The 12,593-nt window shown below is 35.2% G+C and overlaps 1 protein-coding gene across 1 annotated transcript in view; it reads right to left on the reverse strand.

Annotated features, from left to right (window-relative positions):
* SCAMP1 (secretory carrier membrane protein 1) overlaps positions 1–12,593 on the reverse strand; it is a gene marked incomplete at both ends in the record, with an annotated part of 42,787 nt that continues 30,194 nt past the window's right edge. The window contains 5 exons of the mRNA XM_082013392.1: positions 1–165; positions 1,949–2,066; positions 3,976–4,077; positions 5,773–5,932; positions 12,261–12,389. Of these exons, the coding sequence (XP_081869518.1) occupies positions 1–165; positions 1,949–2,066; positions 3,976–4,077; positions 5,773–5,932; positions 12,261–12,389 (674 nt within the window). The remainder of the gene's footprint in view (positions 166–1,948; positions 2,067–3,975; positions 4,078–5,772; positions 5,933–12,260; positions 12,390–12,593) is intronic.

A 12,593-nucleotide genomic window follows, 5' to 3' on the forward strand; every position in this document is an offset into this window, starting at 1 on the left:
CTACATTCGGTTACCCTTGAATGCGTTTTGAGCTGCACTGGTTGCTGCTGTCGATGCGGCGTTGGCTGCTGCAGTTTGTACCGTTTTGTTGGACATCACTCCTGTTGCAAACTCCTGCTGTGCCTTCTCAAAACTAGCACCAGTTGTGCGGTAGAGACCATGCACCTAGGGAGGTGGAAAAACAGTGAAAAAACAGTGCTGAGCCTTCCATTTCTTGGTAGACTAATAGCAAAGTCTCAAAAACAAAGCAGAGCTGTGTGGTGGGGAAATCTAGTTTGCTCATGTGTTTGGGAGGATCCAGAAATGAGTAAAGGGACTTTCTTCCACAAATCCTACAACTTTTGATTGCCCTGCTGCATGCAGTTTGACTGCACGAATACCTGTAATTTTTTTGCAAGTTCAGAGGGGCCTCCTAAGTCTTTACTAAAATGTGTGTGGTATCTACTGTCTAAAGTAACGTATTTAAATACACATAGCATAGCTTGCAAAAGTGTCTTCTGTCTCAATTTGTATACGACTTGTCATACTCACTGAAAGAGTTAGTAAGCGTGCATGTTAAAAAAAAAGCAGGAAACAAACCCCAAAAAGTAGTTTTGAACCCACTGTATCAATAACATTTTGGTGAACTTTTTTCTACACCAATTTTTAGAAACATTTTAATTGCTCTGATTGATACAGTTACAAGAGCAAGCTAAGCTATGACTGAATATTAAAAAGTACAAAATATCCTAAGAATGCAGATATGTATCTGCTAAACTAGCGTCATGACCAACAGCTCTGCATAATAAGCAGGGGTATTAAACAGTATGACTTAGAAACACTCTAAACAATATGGTGTACAATCTCTAGTACAACAAACAACTAAATCCTGAGTAACTTCCAATTGCCTGAGTATTGAAATTAATATTCTATTTCTGACTCATATTGTCAAGTCACAATAAAGTTGTCAAATGATACTGCAAAGACATTTTCATTCAAATGTAGCATGAAAATCAATGTTGCGACTTTTTTTTTCTTTCTTATAAATGTGACTACTTCTTATCCATAAAGATACACCAGGTCACATTTGAGTATGCAGGTTTTTAAAATGAATCCAGATGCATGCAGTAGGAAGAGTGCAAAAAAAATGCACCACCATGCATTTTTCTTGCTTGTTTCTTTCTCCTGTACCTGAGTATTTATGCAGAAAACATATGAGGAGGAGGGACATCTCCAGGCAATGATTAAATTTTCTAGCTTACTGTAAATGGGCTAGAAAAGTTTGGGTATGTGAAAAGTTTTAAGCATAACTGTAACTGAGGCTGAATTATTAGAATTGCAGCATATCATCATCATAATTCTCAGTTACATTTTTATCTAAACATCATCAAAAACTTACTATCACATTAGGATCTAAACTTAGGTCTTCTGGATGGAAATTCATGAAATGGAACCAAGGGAAAAAAGCATCTATCTTTGAGCTTTCATGCTATGCAATCATTAAGTGACAACAAAATATTAAAATAACAGAATCAGAAAAATAAAAATCCTTTTTTGAGATGCCAGGCATCTCCCTTTTCTATTGATTTTACTGGGAACGATTTTGGTAAGAGTTGAAACTTGGTAATCATTTGAATCACACTTCACTCAGCCTGATGAATTACCACAGATTTGAAAATTACAATCAGAGTGTCCATTCACCTACCCTTTCATTGTGGGCTTACCTCCCAATTTTTCTTACTCAGAGTTATCCTTCCCCATTTTAGTTTGCAGAAAATAAGTGCACTGTAGAAAGCATTTCGTAGTTCCACAAGGGTATAAGCAAAAAAGTACAGTTGTTAATAGGTAAGGCACACCCCCAAGAATGTAATTTAATCCCCATTACTTTGTCAGACAGCACCTCTCAAGCAGAAAAGCAAAATCCAGATCCAACATAGGAAACAGAAGAGGGGAATAATATGTAACTCACCTTTTTAAACATAACTAATGAGATAACAGCAGATGCTGTAAAAAGTGCAGCTATGATTATCATCATAATGCCAACAGGGATACTTTTATTAAGACCAGTAAGAGATGAAATCCACCCACTGAAGGAAAAAGAAAGGATAAACTTTTACTAGTGCAGCACATGAACCATTCAACCACAGGTATCCACATTGAGGGAAGCTTTATAAACTCCTGGTTCTGATCAGCTTTGAATATTTCTGAAGTAATGGAAATTTTACATAAGTGTGTTTTGGTTCTATAATAAGCTTTTAGAGCTTAGTTTCCATTTTCCCCAATGCATGCAGTGAAACTATACAAAAAACTGTAGTAAATATGGTTATCCTCGAGCAGAATTGTAAAGGAATTAGAGAGATGCTCATCAACTTCTTGGTTTTCTTTTGTCATACTGTCATTTTCGACTGATTTCAGACTACATGATTTTGTGGAAGACAAAATGTCCCTAAAAAGATAGCTTTTAACTTCTTTACATATAAAACAAAAGTATACCACACATGCAGCTTCTATGACTTATTTAATTGTATCCACATAGTGATGCTTTCTCAGTTGAGGTTAATATGATAATTTTTTGAAGTAGATAGCATCAGATTAACTAATAGGAAAGATTGCTATATCAGTATCTACTTCAAACATTTCCCCATTCTTCAAAATTGAAACACCAACAGGAAAATACAGTATCAAACTTGAAACCACAAACAGCAGGTTCCCTTAAGAAAAATAAAACATTAAGTTGGAAAAGATCCTTCCATAGAAAAAACCCCAAAAATTTCTGTAAAGCCAAACAATCTCAAACTTTCCTTTACCTGTTTCAAATTGCTTTGATATCCCCTATGTCCAGCTGGACTCTACCATAAAACTCCAAAGTCCAAACTGTAATTAGCATTTGCTGATTATCTGGCTACTTTTCATACCCCTTCCCCAGCTATCCTTAAAAATCACACTCCACATACTTGGGAGAGTTGGCCCCTTACAACATTTTTTTATTTTATTACTGTCAATCCATATACCTATGAAAAAGCAAAATAGCGGATTCAAGAGCAAAAATAATAAAAGAGGATCCTTCCTTGTACTACAGTTCTAAATCAATGCTGTTTTGTCTGCCTTACGTATGTTTGGAGGTTAGCAGCAAAAAGCACTGATACAGAGAAGGGTCACCACCTAGCTACAGTACTGCCAGTCACAGCCCTCCATGCTATCAGCTGGCTACTACAACCACGCTTTCAGTTAATTCAAGTTTCTTGATTTTTTTCCCAACGACAGTGACTGATTCCCAATAGCTTTTCCATGTAAAATCTAAATATTAGACCTTGAAGACTCAAATAAAGGGTGATATACATAAAAGCTTCATGTAAAAAGCTTATATACTTACAAGCATCAAAAAGAAACATCAACTACTACAGAATAAGGAGCTGACTTGGACAAACCTTTGTCCAAGTTATATTATTTGAGCTTTTTATTTGAGTTTATTACTTGAGCTTTTCAGAGAATGTCAAAGATATACCACTATATTCACCTGAACACATTGACTCATTCTTCAAATTTTAGCCATAATTTTTCTTAGTAAGTAGTAGCTAAATTAATAGAATTAGACATAGCTAATGATACAAAATAACATGCAAACAGTATAGTATTAAGTCTAAATTATTTTAATTTTCTCTAAGTTTTGCTTATGTCTATCTTAAATATAGAGCAAATAATGTCTCTTCCAAAATAGAGGAGGTAATGTATAAAAGAATAGTTCAAAGTGGTTTACATCAAAGGATAAAATTTTGACCAGCCTAATAACAGAAGTACCTCACACTCTTGGGATATGTTTCGCCAACTTTTCCTAGTTCACTCCAAAAACGCTTTTTCTGAGTGCTCAATGTAACAATTCCAGTGAACACAAGATTTTTTTTTGTTTAAAAACACAGACTACATTGCAGTTGCTATTATCAAATATGAGTGTTTGTCTTACAGACAGCACAACGCTACAGCAAACAGAATACTCACCAGTTTCCCCATCTTTGAAATCCTGCAGCTTGAAGTACATGTACAGCAAACTGACAGATATATACAAAGAAGAACACAAAGAACCTGAATGAACTGTCACTCCTGAAAGAGGGGGGAAAAAAGATTAAAGCAGCCAGGAAATTAATGACTTTTTGCAAATACTGTAGTATCAGTCTAAAAGTTTCTTCTGCATTAACTTGAGGAAAAGTGCTTTCATTTATTGATAGTGACTTGAAGTATCAGTAATTCTGTAGTTTTGTAGAGTTTATTTAAAAAAGCTGCTTCTTCTTTAATACAGTATTTTTAACATCTGCACCTGTAGCAGAGGTGAGAATAGCAGCAAGGTACTCATCCTTAGTGTTCTGTTCAGCACACAGCAGGGCCTCTAAGACTAAACACAGAAGTTTTGCTACAATGCATGAAGAACAGAATTCTGCTCCACTTTCAGATTGAAGCTCACACTGCTGGCAGGATGGGAAGAAAATATTTTACTTATAAAAGGAAATAAAATCTAACATGGAATTACTGAAACAGTGCAGATAATAGTACTGAAGCAGCTGCTGCTTAAAAGCAAAATATACAAAGTAGGTTTGCTGTTTAAATTACTAAAATACCAGCCTGACAAAGACTGAAAGTAAAAAAATCCACACAAATATGAATGTACAGGCAAAATCTCAACAAAGACCTCAACTTATTACTATCAAAACTAATGATCATATGATATGCTTGCTACCAGAGTTTTACAGAAAGTAGAAATCAATTTGTTAGGTCACAGAACCAGATTTTGCTATTAATAGCTCTTCCTGCAGAAAAGAGTTTGCTAATTTCCACTTATTCAACCAGTTGAGTTCAGTAACTATTTTATTTTCAGCAGAGCAACAGAACAAATGTCAAGTAAACAAGTAATAGTTTTCCTTCTCAATATATAAACAATCAATATTCACTAATAAAAGCTATGGATTTACTAGATAGAAAATGCAAGTTAAACTGTATGATTCCTCAAAGATGTGTGTGTACAGCAGTACCTCCATTAGCAAAAAGAAACATCTCATTTATTCAAAAGGTTACACTTAACTGCAATTTCTGGACATCAATCTTTCTCTACAAGAATTAGTGCATTTTAAGTGACAATATCCTGAATCACTTCAATGTAAAAAAAAAAAAAAAAAAAAAAAATCCCAAGAAATACTATAAGAGTACAGGATTTAGAATCTCTACATCTGATTTTCACCCAAAAAAAGTTTGATTTTGCATGCAAGCCAACCATGCTATTCTTAAACACAAAGCTACCACATCTCACACTTGTGAAGTCTGCAAAGATTGCTAAAGGCTAGGAAAAATACTAGAGTTTGATTACTATATATCTGCTCTACTCATTCGTAAGAATCTCACTGTACTTCAATTACAGACACTGTAGGTCACTTAACAATGTAAGTTTAAGTGTAGTTTTATGAAGTTCATTCAGGAAGCCAAAAATTTAAGACACTCTTTATTAATCTACTCAAATTCTTGGCGTGAAGGGTTAGAGATTTAATGAGAAATGAGCCCAATACAAAGTTAAATATTCTCTACAAATATTTTGTCAATGGTAGAAGCTATAAATACTTTAAAGTATTCCATGATATTCCTAACTGTTGCCATCTATGTTTCAAATACAACTGAATTAATGGCAGACATACTACTTTTGGCTAATGAAAGCATATTAAAGGATTATCATCATGATAATCAAGAATATTCAGGAATGTTAATGCATTTCAACAAGTTTTAAAATATTCTAAGTCAAGTTGAAGTTGTTACCTGAAAGCTCCATAAAGTGGTCTGTACCAGCAGACAAAAGAACAAGGGGTAAAAAGCAAGAACCAGAGAATACTCAATCCAAAATCAACCCCTCGCGTAGCATCAACGTAAAACCAGGCCAAACATCCAAAGATATTAAGAAACAGTGTCACTGTATGAACTGTAGAAGCAAAAGCAAAATAGTCTTAATTAGGATATGTTTATGCAATAAATTATTACAACTGTTAAAGTAATACCCAAACTGAGCATTCTGAAACAAAACACCAGCATGCTGACAATAAAGCAATACCCTCATCAATAAGCTGAGTTTTATAGAGTTTTCTAACTTTCAGGTAAACCCTGTATTCACAGGTGAAAGTACTGAACATGAAAATTCAAATATTATGAGATGCATGGTGAAGGAAAAAATCCTGTCAAAAATAAAACATTTCCAAACTTAAAGTTATTAAAAAAGAGGTTTCCACAGCTGTAATAATTGGTACTTTTCTACAGTAATAACTGGATAGAGATATTTAACAGACTACTGAATATGTTTGGAGAGAAAGCTTATAAATTATATCAAATGCATCATAAATTCAGCACTGTACATATTCTAATTTGAAAATAAAAATTTCCAAAAAAATCTTTCAATAAAAAGTTCATCTTCCATGTAATGAAAAAAAACAAACCTACCAAGCAGAAATGTTTCTCACCGGAAGAAGATCTGCAAGACACTTTCCTAGCTGCTTTAAAATGTATTGCATATTCAAATATTTCTTATAACATTGGTCTTAAACATCTGCCTTTTTTGGTTCTCCTCAATAGGAGATAGGATAGCTCAATACTATCATTTTCTCATTGGCAGACCTTGTTACAGGTTAACTATTGAATTTCTACTAAAGAAAATGCATTATGACTTCACAGTTTATTTCAAATATATTTAATTCTTAGAACAGAAAAATATAGAGCAGTATTAAGAAACATTACAACTACTACCTTCATGCTGTCTGGCACAGAAGTTAGTTCTGCCAAACTTACAAGATGAACATGAATTTCTGTCTTTGTTCAGCAATAACTAGTGATTCAGGAGTGATTTTGCTATCTCAGAGGACAGTTTCTATCCTTGTGGACCTGGATAAAGCAGAGTATTTATAACTGAGCATGCAAAAGCTGCTCCTTGCAGCAATGATTTTTTATATAAGTTCAGAGAAACATTTTAGTCATTCTACTGGAAGGTAAGGTTAACAGAAGAACTGGCAAGATAATAAAGATTCTGAAAAAAAAAAGAAGACTCCTCCAGCTCTTTGCTGCCCTCTTGACCAGTACCTAAATAAGCCCTCAATCAACATAGTGAGAAAAAAATATTAAAGCAAAATGCCCACATCATTGCATAAAAGCCCAATGAAACTCAAAACATTTCTCTTAGACAAATCATATTTTCCTCTAAGAGTCACCAGAAACAGAAAACTTTGTACTTTTAAATAAAAAGCATTTAATACGTTTACATATCTTAGCACTGTTCCAAGAGTTCAGCAAAGCAACTCATTTCAGAATTTGTTTGCATATGCCCCATAAAGCACAACAAAGGATACAAATCCAAATTCCTGCCTGCCTTTGATAAATATGAGAAAGTATACTAAGGGATATTATTTCTTTTTCTAGTCAATACTGGAAAACAGGGAGACCCCCTAGATTACTAGAAACATCCACATTCTGGTGGAGTTTGAACTTTCCAAAATTACTACTTTTTTTGTAATTGCAATTAAAGTAACAGGACAAGTTGTAAAAGAACACCATCAGTGCAAAAAAGGGTTGAAACATCACAATGACTACTGATACATATTAGCACAATAAAACCAGCAACACAAGGGTCTACTTCACTACTGTCACAGAGAACTGCAGCTGTAAAAAGCAAGTATTAGCAAGCTATATATGAAGACATGGGACTTCACTGAAAATTCTCCCTTTGCTCCATTCGTCTTTCTCTCTGCCTGCTGCAAGCTACAGGAAGTCATTGGTTCTTTGAGCTAACACCTTCACTGAGTGACCTATATAAGCACACACTTGCCTCTTCAAATTAAACCATGATACAAGTTATTAGAAGGTAATGACCACCTGGGGACTGAAATGACCTAAGGCTTTGCCAGAAGTCTGCAACATGCAATGTCTATATGACAGTAACTTCACAGCTATACCAATACAGTACTCAGAGTGAAGTAATCTAAGAAAGTCTCCTAGTTTATCTCTGGAAGCAGTTAAGGGTAAAAAAATAAAAAAAGGAATTCATGCCAGAACGAGAGTGAACAATGGGGAACTACATTAGTTTAATAAATAATCAGACTCAACTTCATTTTTATTATAGTAAACTTTCTTGTAACAGAAGAATCCTACTTAGGTATATATTCCCTGTCTTAATTAACAACACTTCATCATCCATTAATGTTTGAAAGTGAATTGTAGATAAAGACTACAAGTTGCACCAATGCTATTTGGCATCGACATTATTGAGACTATTATTTTGCAGTCCCATTTGGGACTGTATGAAAACAGATTTCTGTAATAATTTTAATTTCAGTAATGTTTTATGGATGGTATTCTCAAATACTCACTAGGACACATGACAAAAGAATGTGCTTCCTCCCAGCAACCAGCTGGACTGTCACCCTGTGATGGACTACCTCAAGGGGAATAGGATGCCTGAAAAACAGTTGCCTAAAAAATGGAGGGTTTTGAAGCCATAAGGCAACTGACAAGTCAGGACAAAGCTGATGAAGTCTGATGACACACAACCTTGAAGCACAGAGTGGCTTCAAATACAGTTTAGGCTTTTGTTCCTTGTCTGTTCTGCTCTTTTTGGAGAGGGGGTGGGTAAGATGTGCAAACATACCGTACAAAACAGAAATATTTTCCATAGGAAAAAATATATTCTAAACCAGGTTTATATCAGCACATAACATAAGCACACACTATCAAAAATGTGAAGGTGTACACACTACATCAGGACTTCAGCTAAAATACTGAACATAGTCCACGTTGTAAAATTCTTGATGCTTTACACTAAAAAAACCATAATAATAGTGAGTGGATGAAGCAGCGAATCTGTAAGACAGCAACCAAACAATCAGACCTCTAGAAAACATAATCTACAAAGAAAGGCTGAGTAAACTATGCTAATTTAGCCAAAGGGAGATGACTAATGGGAATAAATGCATTCTCCTTAACAACAGTGAAAGAACAAACACAGGAAGGGAGAGTTAAATTATACACTTGGAAACATCTTCTAATTATAAAAGAGAGCAACACATTAGAACAGGCTTGGAGGGAGTTTATCAGCTGTTTATCCATGGAGGTTCTCAGTAACAGGCAGAACAAACACAGGCTGATATACGCACTATTGATTGTAACCTCAGACAGAAGGACGGATGAGATGAAACTCTCCTAAACAGAAAAAATACCATAAAACTTGGCACTTTAGGGTATTATTTCTCTACCAGAATCTACAGTTTAAGTCACTGGTCTTTGAAAACCTTTAGAAGTCTTGTTCATAGAAAATGGAAACATTCACAACCTATATAAAGTAACAAACCCAAATGCCTGAGATTAAGCAGCTCTTTGGTTTGTAACTTTAAGAAATATTCTCTGAAAAATCAATACTGCTCATGTCATACATGCTATCAGCCTGTGGAGAATTTAGCTGGAAAACACAAGCTTTTGAGCCAAAAATATTTTGGTGTTAGATACAGGTCAAGAGATATGGGACATTTCACTAGCAACAGCATAGAAAGATTTAAAAAGTAGCGCTCAGTGCTAAAGAGCAAGGAAAACTGTCATTCTATCTGCAAGCCACTAAACCAGCAATGGTCACAAAACCAAGATAGAATACAAAAGTCCACTGGCAGCTGACAGAAGCCATTGCTCATTATTGCTGTAGTTCACAAAAACATGGGAGTACTCAGTCAGTAAAAAAAGGGAAAAAAGTAAAAGTTTCACCCCAGGAAGAAGCCAAAAAAGTATGTGCAAATACAAAACCACATCAAGGAATCAAGAAACTCTGATAGAAATAGACTGACTATTTCTGATTCTATCTGACTTCTGATAGAAATAGAGAAAAAGTGGATGAATTCACGGAACAGAGATACAGACAGACTTGTTTTCTCATGATATAAAGAGCATATAGATCTGAAACAGGTAAAAAGTTTCCTCAGATACATAAAAACCAAGAATAAGGATATAAATATTGCTACTAACCATGGAACACACAGAAAAGCGCAACAGAAAAAGTTTGTTCTTGGGTCTGCTAAAAAGGAAGAGGAAAACTAACCTACTTTAAAAAGTGCTGAGCACGTAGTACTGGATGTGATTATGTTCACAGAAATGCTAGGCCTTACAAGACCTAGGAAGTTCTGGAAGAGGAAATAAAATGTAGGATAGAACAGCAAGCAGCAGCAGGCTGGTTTGCTATGGCAAAAAATGCCTCCACTGAGGAAACACAGTCACTCTAATGAAAAATGAGACAAAACATACGATCCTGGGAAAGAAGAGTCACAAGGATTGATTCAACAGCCAGTCCTAAGGCACATAGTTCTGTAATCAATCTTTTTTTATCCAGAACGAAATAATTTTGTTTTTCTTTTCTTTTATTATGTCCTTTTTCTCCCTTCCTGAGTAATTGCTAAATCAAAGAGCTGAAGAAGGAAAAGAGCGAGAGGACGCCGCACCTTGAATCCTGTGTTCAGTTTTGGGCCCCTCACTACAAGAAGGACGTTGAGATGCTCAAGCATGTTCAGAGGAGGGCAACAAAGCTGGTGAGGGGCCTGGAGCACAAGTCTTACGAGGAGCGGCTGAGGGAACTGGGGTTGTTCAGTCTGGAGAAGAGGAGGCTGAGGGGAAGCCTCATTGTTCTCTACAACTACCTGAAAGGGGGTTGTGGTGAGGTGGGTGTTGGTCTCTACTCCCAAGTAACTAGTGATAGGACGAGAGGAAATGGCTTTCAGTTGCACCAGGGGAGGTTTAAACTGGGTATTAGGAAAAATTTCTTTATGGAGACAGTGGTCAAGCATTGGAACAGGCTACCCAGGGAGGCAGTGAAGTCACCATCACTGGAAGTGTTCAAAAAATGTGTAGACGCGGCTCTTCAGGACATGGTTTAGTGGGCATGGTGGTGTTGGGTTGACGGTTGGATGTGATGATCTTAAAGGTCTTTTCCAACCTTAATGATTCTGTGATTCTGTGTGTTTCTGTGACTTAGTTAAATTCTCGTTCTTCCTACAAGAAAATCTGTCATCAATACAAAAGCACAACTCCTCTTTGTTTTGAAATACTGTAACATTGCTGCTTCCTTTATTGCCATAAGAAGGAAAAAGAAAAAATAGCATTAATACTCCAATTCTCACTGCGCAGTTTCACCTTGTGTTTGAAACATACGGCACTTTCAGAACTCAGTCCTGAAAATGGCCAGAAGTAGTAACTATCCTAAATTTTTGATTATTTGATCTTAAATTTCATGTAAGTCTTAAATGTCTGGCCAATTTATGAGAGTGAGTAGTCACACATTTGACAGATGATTTAGTTGCTTATTTGAAGATTAATGACCCAGCAATGAATATAGAAAGCTGTGGATAATGATGAAGTGGAATTCATTTGATTCAATGCTGACTGCTCATTTTATGTGTTTCAATTATGTGAATAAGATTAGCAGATGAACAGGTAAAATTATGAATATTTGCTAACTAAATCTGAAGCCCTGAAAATAAATACAGAAAAGGTTTGAAATTCACATTCCATTGGTAAGGTATCAAATCTTTGGAACTTCCTCAGTCTCAGAGTAATCGTCAGGCTCTCATCGCTCTGGACAAGGCAGAAGAAACAAATGTCATGGCATTTATACATATGGTTCATCCAGCATTCCTCTGGTCAAAACACAGTACCTGAAAGAGGGCAGAATTAGCCCCAGAAAGATGGTGTGGAGCACTCCTGGTGTACAAAGCATAGTTTTAACATGGACTGATTCTTCAGCTCATTTACTTTACACTATTTTTTTTAAATAGACCAAAATGATATTAAGTCTCCAGTATAGACTAAAAACTACATTAAACTATATAAAACTACATATATTAAAGCAAATGGGTATTATACCTCTTAAACTCACAAGTCTATTACATTGATTGTGAATTATCTCTCTCAATATATAGGCTGCTTTTAAAAGCAGTAAAGTTATTTCTAAGTTAATAAATGGTTAAAGCTCATTTTACACCAACAGATATACTTAAACCAGAAAACTGCAATATACTAGAACGATACTGCCTTAGGATAATCCTTCTCCTTTTTTTCTGTGGAAGTTTCTGTGAAAATTTTCAACATTTTTAAAACTTAAGATAACAAAAAGATTTCACTTCAATATTTGACTTCCAGATTTAAAACAATTTCTTATTATATATGTTGCAAAAGCTGAAGTAGCAGGTATGTTTGAATAGGCAGTTTGGTTTTTTTCTTTTACAAAAAATACTTACACATCCACAAATAGTACATTATCTTTACTGTCTTCTGGAATTCTACAGGAATGTCTACAGAAAAGTCCTGGTAGAAACAAGGACCTACTGGAAAATTCTCAGGAAGAGGTGGCCAGTTATTTTTTCTACCTGCAAACAGAAAAAAAAAGAGCTTTATAATAAGGTTCTAATCTCTGCATACTAGAAAGACATATTCATTTGACTTTGCAAATTTTTTTATGCACAAGTTTCACAAGCATTTGGATAACTTGGGCTACTAAAACCCAGGAGTTTTATCTGCAATGCTTGCACAATACCGAAAATAAGTTTCAGAAATAAAATACAATAAAATGC

The sequence above is a fragment of the Phaethon aethereus genome (assembly GCF_964289735.1).
Source record: "Phaethon aethereus genome assembly, chromosome: Z".
Lineage (NCBI taxonomy): Eukaryota > Metazoa > Chordata > Aves > Phaethontiformes > Phaethontidae > Phaethon > Phaethon aethereus.